Here is a 12085-nt window from a genome sequence, read left to right as displayed (position 1 = left end):
ACACATAACCTTGCAATTTTGAATTTTAACGAGGAACTTCTTATGGAATCATGAAACACAGAAAGGAAGAGCAGAGAGAGAGATGATTCCTTCTCCCCATCCCCCAGGCTGTCAGACCGGCGACTGCCTGTGATAACGGGGGGAAACACAGCCACATCCCCAACTTAATAGTTCAAATCAGATATTCTGAGAATTACGCCGGCTTTGACTAATTGGCCGTTTCGAGACGGTGCAATTGGGAAGGGCTTCACAGGGTACGCAATCGAAATCTCATTACAAGGACACGTGGAAAGGATGCGCATGTGTGTCTGGACATCACAGAGGACACTGACAGCCAGAGTGAGGAAGATCTCTCTGTCAGCGGCGTCTATATTGAATTACTATGTGTGTGTGCATGTGCACGTCCCTGGGTGTATGTAAGTTTGTGTGTGTGTTTGTGTGAGAGAGAATCGAGGCCATGCTGAGATGAAAGCCTCCCCTTCTTGAGTTGGAAGGAGCCTGCAGATGAAAGGCAACCGGCGGTCAATGGGGGATGCAGCAGCAGTGGAGTGGAAAGTCTGTCCTAGTGGACTGGGATGATACTGACTGACGCAAACTAAAGCAGCACAGCAGACTCCTCTTCTCAGTCTCCTCCCAGGCTGCAGGATGTGAGTGATGACCTCAATACCATCCCACAGATAAGACGCCTTATCTTTCGACTCACCACGTGTCTGTGTCTGTCTATTGGTCTGTCTGCAGTCTGATCAGCCTCGCAACATAAATACTGCACCAGTCACTGTCTATCACACGGACAACACTCGCAAGCAAGTTCTGCTGTTTGCTGCTCCGTTCCCTTCCTTTTCCCTCTCCACGGCTCCATAATAGTGAGTGTTATGTAAACCGTTGGACCCCGGACCCACCATTGTTCAAATGTATACTGAACAAAAATATAAACGCAACATGCAACAATTTCAAAGATTTTACTGAGTGACAGTTCATAAGGAAACCCGTCAATAGAAATAAATGCATTAGGCCCTGATCTATGGATTTCACATGACTGGGAATACAGATATGCATCTGTTGGTCACAGATACCTAAAAAATATAGGCCTCTGGATCTCGTCACGGTATTTCTGTGCATTCAAATTGCCATCGATAAAATGCTAATATGTTCATTGTCTGTAGCTTATGCCTGCCCATACCACAACTCCACCATGGGGCACTCTGTTCACAATATTGACAACAGTGAGGCCGGTTGGACGTACTGCCAAATTCTCTAAAACGACGAGTTATGGTAGAGAAATTAACATTCAATTCTCTCGCAACAGCTCTGGTAGACATTCCTGCAGTAAGAATGACAATTGAAAGCTCCCTAAAAACTTGTAACTTATATGTTTCCTGGTCTTTCTTATCTCTCTCAGATATAGGACAGACACTTCAGAACAAACTTCCTTTAGATTTTTTGGGGGGACGTTCTGTTGTTCCATGTAGTGAATCTCTTATTCAATGCGTTTGTATGGGCTAATAGCAGTAAGGCCAAATAAAAATGTTCATCAAATATATACAGTGGGGAGAACAAGTATTTGATACACTGCCGATTTTGCAGGTTTTCCTACTTACAAAGCATGTAGAGGTCTGTAATTTTTATCATAGATACACTTCAACTGTGAGAGACAGAATCTAAAACAAAAATCCAGAAAATCACATTGTATGATTTTTAAGTAATTCATTTGCATTTTATTGCATGACATAAGTATTTGATACATCAGAAAAGCAGAACTTAATATTGGGTACAGAAACCTTTGTTTGCAATTACAGAGATCATACGTTTCCTGTAGTTCTTGACCAGGTTTGTACACACTGCAGCAGGGATTTTGGCCCACTCCTCCATACAGACGTTCTCCAGATCCTTCAGGTTTCGGGGCTGTCGCTGGGCAATACGGACTTTCAGCTCCCTCCAAAGATTTTCTATTGGGTTCAGGTCTGGAGACTGGGTAGGCCACTCCAGGACCTTGAGATGCTTCTTACGGAGCAACTCCTTAGTTGCCCTGGCTGTGTGTTTCGGGTCGTTGTCATGCTGGAAGACCCAGCCACGACCCATCTCAATGCTCTTACTGAGGGAAGGAGGTTGTTGGCCAAGATCTCGCGATACATGGCCCCATCCATCCTCCCCTCAATACAGTGCAGCCGCCCTGTGCCCTTTGCAGAAAAGCATCCCCAAAGAATGATGTTTCCACCTCCATGCCTCACGGTTGGGATGGTGTTCTTGGGGTTGTACTCATCCTTCTTCTTCCTCCAAACACGGCGAGTGGAGTTTAGACCAAAAAGCTCTATTTTTGTCACATCAAACCACATGACCTTCTCCCATTCCTCCTCTGGATCATCCAGATGGTCATTGGCAAACTTCAGACGAACCTGGACATGCGCTGGCTTGAGCAGGGGGACCTTGCGTGCGCTGCAGGATTTTAATCCATGGCGGCGTAGTGTGTTACTAATGGTTTTCTTTGAGACTGTGGTCCCAGCTCTCTTCAGGTCATTGACCAGGTCCTGCCGTGTAGTTGGGCTGATCCCTACCTTCCTCATGATCATTGATTCCCCACGAGGTGAGATCTTGCATGGAGCCCCAGACCGAGGGTGATTGACCATCATCTTGAACTTCTTCCATTTTTTTATAATTGCACCAACAGCTGTTGCCTTCTCACCAAGCTGCTTGCCTATTGTCCTGTAGCCCATCCCAGCCTTGTGCAGGTCTACAATTTCATCCCTGATGTCCTTACACAGCTCTCTGGTCTTGGCCATTGTGGAGAGGTTGGAGTCTGTTTGATTGAGTGTGTGGACAGGTGTCTTTTATACAGGTAACGAGTTCAAACATGTGCAGTTAATACAGGTAATGAGAGGAGAACAGGAGGGCTTCTTAAAGAAAAACTAACAGGTCTGTGAGAGCCGGAATTCTTACTGGTTGGTAGGTGATCAAATACTTATGTCATGCAATAAAATGCAAATTAATTACTTAAAAATCATACAATGTGATTTTCTGGATTTTTGTTTTAGATTCCGTCTCTCACAGTTGAAGTGTACCTATGATAAAAATGACAGACCTCTACATGCTTTGTAAGTAGGAAAACCTGCAAAATCGGCAGTGTATCAAATACTTGTTCTCCCCACTGTATATATCTTTTTTTATACTTCAATGGGTGTTAAACTTCAAAATCAAATAGCTAAATGATCCTTGATATGACCTTTAAACACAAATCCATATAGCTTAGTAGAACCGCCCCCGGCTTAGACTTATGGGTTAAAACCCATTCTGCAACCCTGTGGTCCATCGTGTTAATTAAAGCATGAAGTAGTGCAGGGTACTCACCAGCTCCACATCGGGGGGGATCGCCAGGCCCGGGGGCGCCACGAAGGGTTCCTCGCTCTCCTGTGGCTCTGTTTCCTCTGATGAGGAACAACCCACAAGGTCAGGGAGAGAGAGAAGAAGAGAGATTAGGATTCAACCTACAGTCATTGTGACACATAACAAGCACTCAACAATTCCTCCTCTCCTTCCTCTACCCACTCTCATTCGGCCACGTTGCCCGAAGCACTCAGTTTCAGCTTTACTTACTCTTAACTTTCTGGGAGGTGGTGGTCCCTGTCACAATTATTTACAACATCTTACCCCCCCCCCCCCAGTGTGACATAACACACGGACAGGTCAGCTGGAAATTTGATTAAAATTGTATGCGTAAGTTCAATGTGGGGAGGCTGCAGATGGATGTAGAGGTTAAGCACATTAATGCCAAACATTGCAGCCAAGGAGCCCAGCATAGATTTGTCTTGTGCTGATTTAATCAGGCGCACCGCTGGTCGCCCGAGGTGTGCCCCGGCCGCCGATACCACAACAGAGACGAGCGCCCCCCCACACACACACACAAGTAGAGGAGTTTGTACTGCTGAGTAATCCCAGGCAGTGCCAGGTGACAGTACTGATGACAGCACTCAGACACACAGCAGTAGTACTGTACCATCTGCTGAGGGAGGGGCACTTTGGCGTTGGCTAGAGGGGAACGGGTGGGAGGGGTTGTATAATGCTGTGTTCATAAGCAATTGGGAAGGTGGTAATTTCAGCTTTGAAGTAGTAAATACGAGTTGGATGCATTCACGTGCTTCTGTGATAAAATGAAAGGTGCCTTAATATTAACAAAAATACAGAATCACAATGTATACCAGTAAGTAATATGAAATTACTTTATCTAAATGTTGATTATACAATCTGTGTGCTTTATTGATGTCTGAGTTTGATTGGTTATAGATAGAAATTGGTACGGCAGGTAGCCAGCCTAGTAGTTAGAGCGTTGGGCCAGTAACCGAAAGGTTGCTGGATCGAATCCCCGAGCTGACAAGGTAAAAATATGTCGTTCTGCCCCTGAACAAGGCAGTTGGCCTACCGGTGAACAGTGGGTTGTCATTGTAAATAAGAATTTGTTCTTAACTGAGTTGCCTAGTTAAAATAAAAGGTAAACGTTATTTTTTTAATCCTACAGGGCTTCCCAGCTCACTCATTACAAGTGACTTGAAACCAAAGCTACATCGCCGTGTGATTTATTTGTATATTTCTCCCTTTCAGGTATGAATGCGATTTCAAATATATTTGTTCATGTCAGAATGATATTTGTACGTTTAGACCACTTCAAAATGAGCCATTAGCCATTTTGCTAGCTAGCTTGCTTGCTAGAAGGCTGCTCACTTGCACGAGGTGACTTCGTGATCAGAGCGTGCCCGAGAGACCGTGCGCACATTCAGGGGTATAAAACTTTAAATTACACTGAACAAAAATATAAACACAACATGGAACAATTTCTAAGATTTTACTGAGTTATAGTTCATATAACGAAATCAGTCAATTGAAATGTATTCATTAGGCTCTAATCTATTTCACATGCCTGGGAATACAGACATTTTGTATTTATTTGTTTATTTAACCTTTAGTTATCTAGGCAAGACAGTTAAGAACAAATTCTTATTGACAATGATGGCCTAACCCAGCCAAACCCTAACCCGGACGACGCTGGGCCAATTGTGCGCTGCCTTATGGGACTCCCAATCACGCCCGGTTGTGATACGGCTTGGAATCAAACCAGGGTCTGTAGTGACGCCTCTAGCACTGAGATGCAGTGCCTTAGACCGCTGCGCCACTCGGGAGCCCAGATACCTTAAAAAAAAGTAGGGGCGTGGATCAGAAAACCCGTCAGTATCTGGTGTGACCACCATTTGCCTCAGGCTGCACAACATCTCCTTCGCATAGAGCTGATCAGGCTGTTGATTGTGGCCTGTGGAATGTCGTCCCACTCCTCTTCAATGGCTGTGCGAAGTTGCTGGATATTGTTGGGAACTGGAACACGCTAGGCTTGGGCGGTATCCAGGTTGTCCTACCTTCATACCGACCTTGTGCCATAAAAGGATATTCTGTAATACCGGCACTGAACAGAAGGGGGGCAATTTTCAAACCCCACTGGGCCTCTGTAATCCGAAGGTTAGTAATGCTAACAATACATGTACAATCCCATAGAGAATGCTAACTAAATGCTAACGAGCGCATTGCAAACATTTTATACAATCTTTGACCTAAACTGCTTGTAGGACCGAAATCCCAACTCAAAGACACATAAGTAACTCAGAAATACTACTCACAGTTTGCTGCAATCACAAACCAAATATTAGACATCAAGGCTCTTGATCCAGGAGGGGATTCTCTGCTTTTACAAAGCAAAGCTTGACTTTGGAAGAAGCTAACTACTAGATAGTTAACTAGCTACAAAATTAGCAAACCAAATGCACAACTGCTGAACATTTTAAACATTTTAAACAGTTAATTTATTAGTTATAAAGACATCTTGCTGGCAAAACTGTACTTGTGAATTTCATAACGTAACAAGAACACCTGCCGCATGCTGCACAACAGTGAGAGACTCACAAGGCTCCGACCTCTAGTTGTTGTGTGCTTGTAAACACCACGTGACTGGGGACTACCGGTAAGCTTCAACGAAAAATTATGTGACAGGTCAAATCAAGAACGGGTTTTTATTTATCTCCTAATGTATTGCACAAGTTGACTGCAGGTATTTAAAAAGTTGCTAAAAAAATGTAAACGTCTAGAAAACATAAGAAATAGTTTCAACAGTATTGAAAAACCACCCTCCGGCTATTTCAAAATACCCCGGTATACGGTATACCGCCCAAGCCTACAACACACTGTCGTACACGTTGATCCAGAGCATCCCAAACATGCTCAATGGGTGACATGTCTGGTGAGTACGCAGGTCATGAAAGAACTGGGACATTTTCAGAATTGTGTACAGATCCTTGCGACATGGGCCGTTCATTATCATGCTGAAACATGAGGTGATGGCGGCAGATGAATGTCAGGAAAATGGGCCTCAGGATCTCATCATGGTATCTCTGTGCATTCAAATTGCCATCAACGTTGTCTGTAACGTATGTCTGCCTGCCCACACCATAAACCCACCACCACCATGGTGCACTCTGTTCACAACGTTGACATCAGCAAACCGCTCGCTCACACAACACCATACACAGTCTGCCATCTGCCCGGTACAGTTGAAACCGGGATTAATCCGTGAAAAGCACACTTCTCCAGCGTGCCAGTGGCCATCCAAAGGTGTACATTTTCCCACTGAAGTTGTTTACGACGCCGAACTGCAATCAGAAAAAAAAAAAAAATAATGGATGTGGAGGTCCTGAGATGGCATAGTTACACGTGGTCTGCGGTTGGATGTACTGCCAAATACTCTTAAACGGCTTATGGTAGAGAAATAAACATTAAATTCTCTGGCAACAGCTCTGGTGGACATTCCTGCAGTCAGCATACCAAAAAAACGCTCCCTCAAAACTTGAGACATCTGTGGCATTGTGTTGTGTGACAAAACTGTACATTTTAGAGTGGCCTTTTTTTGTCCCAAGCACAATGTGCACCTGTGTAATGATCATGCTGTTTAATCAGCTTCTTGATATGCCACACCTGTCAGGTGGATGGCTTATCTTGGCAAAGGAGAAATGCTCACTAACAGGGGTGTAAACAAATTTGTGTACAAATTTTGGGAGAAATAAGCTTTTGTGAGTACGGAAAATGTATGGGATCTTCTATTTTAGCTCATGAAACATGGGACCAACACTTCAAATGTTGTGTTGATAGTTTCTTTCAGAATAGTTGAGAAACGCTGATTGGCTAATGGCAAACAAGCTGCATCAACCACAAACTAAAAGTACAGCTATCATGCTCGCAAACAAATTATAGTGTTTAAAAAAACATCAATAGATTGCTTAAATTAAAATAATGTTTTGCCAAAAATGTTGTTATTGAGGTAATTTCCTTAGTAGGTGACGTCAGAGGTCAGCATGTGGGAGAAGTGGAAGCTCAGGGATGATAGACGATTTTCCCACTAGTTATTACCAGCTGGAGGGGCATTCAAGTAGGACTGACGCAGAGCACAGCGTCCTGACAGCCACTTATCAATAACCCTCTACAGACTAAGCCCTAGCCAGGGGGGTTCTACTAAACTATATTAAATTGTTTTAAGAAGGTCATAACCAAGGATTATTTAGCTATTTGATTTAGAATTTTAAATATATAATTTAGCCTTACTGCTATTAGCCCATGCATACGTATTGAATAACAGATTCACTACATGGAACAGCAGACAGTCCCCCCCAAAAAAAATCTAAAGGAAGTTTGTTCTTAAGTATCTGTCCTATATCTGAAAGATATAAGACAGATCAGGAAATATACTTCCATTCATTTTTTAAACTGGTACCGGGGGACCTTCGACATGTACATATTCGTGAGAGTCTCACCTTTCTACAGAGGGATAATATTAGTGTGCAGCTCAAACTGTTCGGATCCTACATACAGAAGTTGGCAGATCGGCTGTTCACTGGGCCTATGAAGAGGCTGAAGCCCAGCACTGGACCTCACAGATGATTAAAAGTCAGTAGAGTAGCTAGCCAGTAAGACTTCACATTCAGTGCCGAAACTTGAAAAAGCTTTATTTTGTATAGCTCCAGGGCATCAAATAGTGGTTTGTGTGACTCCGGGGAGCCTGCCATGCTAAAGAATTAATCACAGGGTTTTCATTAAAGGTGATATGTGAGCCTCTCCACCAGTGTATTCATGTGTCTAGTGTGAGATGCATGTCTCTCTCTTTCTCCTCTCTCTCCCCCTAACGGCAGGTCAAAGAAAGATTCTCAGTGGTTTCAAGGGGTAACAAGTGGTATCAAGAGGTATTGTAAATATATGTGTGAGTTTACTTGAATTTTAATTCCTTTTTTGTGATGTATGTCATTTGTGGATTCAAATACATAATTTAAATGTGTGTGCATTCATGTGTGCGTGTGCTCACCCGTCTCCCTGTTGGCCTCCTCTTCCTCAGTGGGTTGAGAAGGGTCGTAGTAGTCTGCGCTGTAGCGGAAGCCCACTGTGTTATAGGTGCCTTCATCTGCCAGAGCTTCACTCAGACGCTTGTATTCTTCCTCTGTGTGAGAAAAACATACATAATAAAAGAGTGAGGGGAATGGAACGGAAGATTTATTGAAAAATACAGCCATTATAGGCTACTGTTGGGATTGCCTCTAGCATGAGACAACATTGGATTCATTCAAAATCATCATTCCATCCATCCTGCATAGTTAAGGATGTAAAGAGTGCTGTGACCTGAGAGCTGACAAAAACTAAAGCAGATCGAAGCCAAGCTTACCTTATAACACCACACTTGTCTATTGCAATTGATCTCATAGTAAAGGACTGAGGAATCAAAGACAAATTCCCATCTAACAAGAAAAATATTTTTTATGCGTCTCGTGTCCCCACATGGATAATTGCTAAAGCCCCACTACTCAAGGGCGCGCGAGCGTGAGGGGACAAAAGTAACACAAATTACATGAGGACTCAGTCAGTTTGGGAATTAAACACCATATTTCACTTAAAGCCTTCGAAACTATTTAATTTAAATAGTCACTTAGGCTAGATTTAATTTGGCAAAGGTGATTCTTTATGTAATCGTCAGAGCCATTTCATTATAAGTGACAGAATATTTGCTATGAAGTGTGCAGCATTGCTAAAATAACCTTAGGATAGTCTTTTTAAAATGATGTGTATTTCAACACTCAAGTCTTTAAGCCAATAAAATAGAAATCTTTGGACAGGAGAGGTACTTTCGCCTGAAAATCAGGCAACGGTAGTTAAAAATTCATGAAAAAAGTTACACTACGGTAGGGCTAACCCCAATTAGTCGACCAGTAACAAAAAATATATATATCATGATGTACAGAGAGAGACCTGTCTGATTCACACCTGTGAGTGGACTGATCCATTGTGGAGACATGTGCTACTAAGACATGTGCTACTGAAATTGTAAATGGTTATATTACATCAAAACAATGGGGCAACACTAACAAAAATAATATTATTTAATAACAAATGTGCTTTCTCCTGCATTGGATAGAGGTCGCTGTCCGTGGTTCAGAAACACATCAGTGCGCTGTTGAATTTGTGCCTCTTCTCAAACCACGTTGCTTTGTACATAATAGCAAAGTTAACCAGCATATTGGTGTTGAGACCAAAGGCAGCAGCAGAATGAGGAGAGAAATAATAAGGCAAAGCCTGTTTTCTTAAGAAAAGTGAGGAAAGGAAACCCCAAATTAAGGTCTATAATCAATAGCCTAACTCTTAAAATGTACCTTGCTTTATAAATCCTCAATTTATCTACAGAAATAAGACAGATATTGCAATTGTTGCCTATTTGATTAATAGCCTACTGATTCTGTGAGCACCAAGCCTCATGCAACAACATGTCAAGTAAAACAATTCACACATTCGGCTGTTTTTAACCTTTGCTTTAATAAAGGCTTTAGACTTTTTTTTTGTTAAAACAGCCTCTCTGGTATTTTTATCATTTATTTAGTGTTGTCTACACGACTCCAAAAATTGTCAGGGAAATTATATTTATAATAACGCTGCTTTTTCTTGAGCTCCATATGGTTTCTATTACTATTATGATCATAAGTAATGCAATTATCATTAGTAGGCTTAGTATAGCAGCCTTATATAACCCCCATTGATCTATATGCCTGTTTAGTCTTAATAGAGTAACTTACTTAAGCCTATATTTCAATACTTCTATAGGCTACTGTATCAACCATTTAGAAATTAATGTCATCACACAGCATACGAGTCATTTATGATTTGACATGCAATCAAGAATTTCAGTTTTAAAATAAAATGAGCGAGTCTTAAATAATAAGCTTAAACCTTTCCATTTCTAAAATTGCATTCACGAATTAATGTGACTGTTTAGTCTTTGCTGTAATAAAGGCTTAACAAAAAAGGTTACAACAGACTCTCTGGTATTTTGTGTTGTTTACATTGTTCTAAACAGTCAGAAAAATATATATTGTAATCAATACAGCGCCTGTTTGGTAAACATAATATGCACGCAGTGCTTGCTCCTTACTTGCTTTTTCTTGATATCCAGTGTTTTACACAACTACTCAAATTTATTCCATACATCTGACTTTTCCTTTACCTCCTGAGCAACCAGTAAACATCCTCCCGTTTCGTGTTTATTTGCCACGTCCTCTGCATCCATTTTTCTGTCACGTGTTAGCGTTCAGAGTTTGTAATAAACAATTTATTGATGTGATCATGATATGCTATAGGTCAGGCACTACTGTGCCCTATTTGGACAGGCTTAGATTTACTGGGAGAAGTCGGGTAATGTAATTATGTGAACGAGAACAAAACACAATATCTGTAATTTTAGTCCCATCCAAATTAACATTTACATGGAAGGGGAGCAACAATTCCAGCCAGAATAACCTACTGTTTTTTGGCCAACTCCAAGAATCAACATCCCTGTGTTTTGAGAGAAATGTCATAGGTGCAGGAGATGCCCGCGGTTTGCACAAGAAAACAATAACAGATTAGATCAATTGAACTAAGTGCTGCACATAAGCTATAGATGAATGGCCTACATGTATCATATCAACTTTCACAGTGAATGCTTTTGTTTATATGTTTTGTGCTTATGAATTGAATATTGCCAAATGCATTAATAAAAAAATCTAGCCTATTCAATGCAAGCCTTGCTGTTAATAGATAGCAAAGCAGCATACAACTGGCCTAAGCGTTTGGAAATGATTAGCTAACTTTCTCATCCATAGCCTTAAAAACGCATCGCAAGTACAATTGCACTGTTTAGCTCACATTTGATGGCTGGGGGGCATTTAAAACGTACTGCGGATTGCTAAAATATCCTAATGACTATGATCACACTTCCTCAATTCAAATATACATTAATGCCAACACTATACCAAACATTTTTGGGATGGTTTAGAAACTTGGGAACCAAGCTCGAGTTCAGTGTGACCCTATCACCTGGACATGTTGAAATACTGCATCTTCACGCCTAGATAAAAACATCCAGGCTTCCGTCATAACTGTCAACTTATTGAACAAAAATAAGAATTACAGGAGGCAGTTTGGAAATACGAATACCGTCCGAATTGTCATCTGGAATACTGGACATTCTGGAGTAATAATTACATAACCAACGTTGTCTAGTAATACTAGTCCCGTGCGAATAGGTCACGTGCATGTGATGCATACATGTGTCACGTAAAGAGAGCAAGGGTTGAGGGAATAGGGAATGTTTCCCCTAAACAAATTAGGGATTTCAGTAACAGAACTTTTCAGTCAGAAATGGCTGTACTTATGTTGCAGCTTCAGCAACACAGACAGCGGGATAAAAACGTTGATGTTCTGTGGTGGTCGCTGCAGCAGGGAGGAGCGTGAAACAATGGGTGCTCGTTTTTTTAACACAGCGCAGTAAGACGGTGCCCGGCACAATCAAATAACTTGCTGGTCGGATTCCCGCTAGTCATTTGTGTTTCTTAATTATTTAATCAAACAGTGTGCTTAAAGCATCAGACAAGCTGAATATAGTGAATATAAACTCAGCATAAAAACAAACGTCCTCTCACTGTCAACTGTGTTAATTTTCAGCAAACTTAACATGTATAAATATTTGTATGAACATAAGATTAAACAA

General features: G+C 41.6%; 1 protein-coding gene across 5 annotated transcripts in view; it reads right to left on the bottom strand.

Moving 5' to 3' along the window:
• The window catches only part of LOC139544041 (splicing factor, suppressor of white-apricot homolog), a 127717-nt gene that overhangs the window by 111080 nt on the left and 4552 nt on the right, over nt 1-12085 (bottom strand). For all 5 annotated transcript variants that reach the window (XR_011668795.1, XM_071350724.1, XM_071350726.1 and 2 more), the window contains 2 exons: nt 8381-8512; nt 3343-3419 (listed from right to left, as the gene is read on the bottom strand). Coding sequence is in view for 4 of the 5 variants with exons in the window: in XM_071350724.1 (XP_071206825.1) it covers nt 3343-3419; nt 8381-8512 (209 nt within the window). In the remaining variant the exon portion in view is untranslated. The remainder of the gene's footprint in view (nt 1-3342; nt 3420-8380; nt 8513-12085) is intronic.

This window comes from Salvelinus alpinus, chromosome 18, assembly GCF_045679555.1.
Source record: "Salvelinus alpinus chromosome 18, SLU_Salpinus.1, whole genome shotgun sequence".
Taxonomy (NCBI): Eukaryota; Metazoa; Chordata; class Actinopteri; order Salmoniformes; family Salmonidae; genus Salvelinus; species Salvelinus alpinus.
The sequence above is the reverse complement of the archived record's forward strand: the minus strand, read 5'-3'. Positions and strand labels throughout refer to the sequence as shown.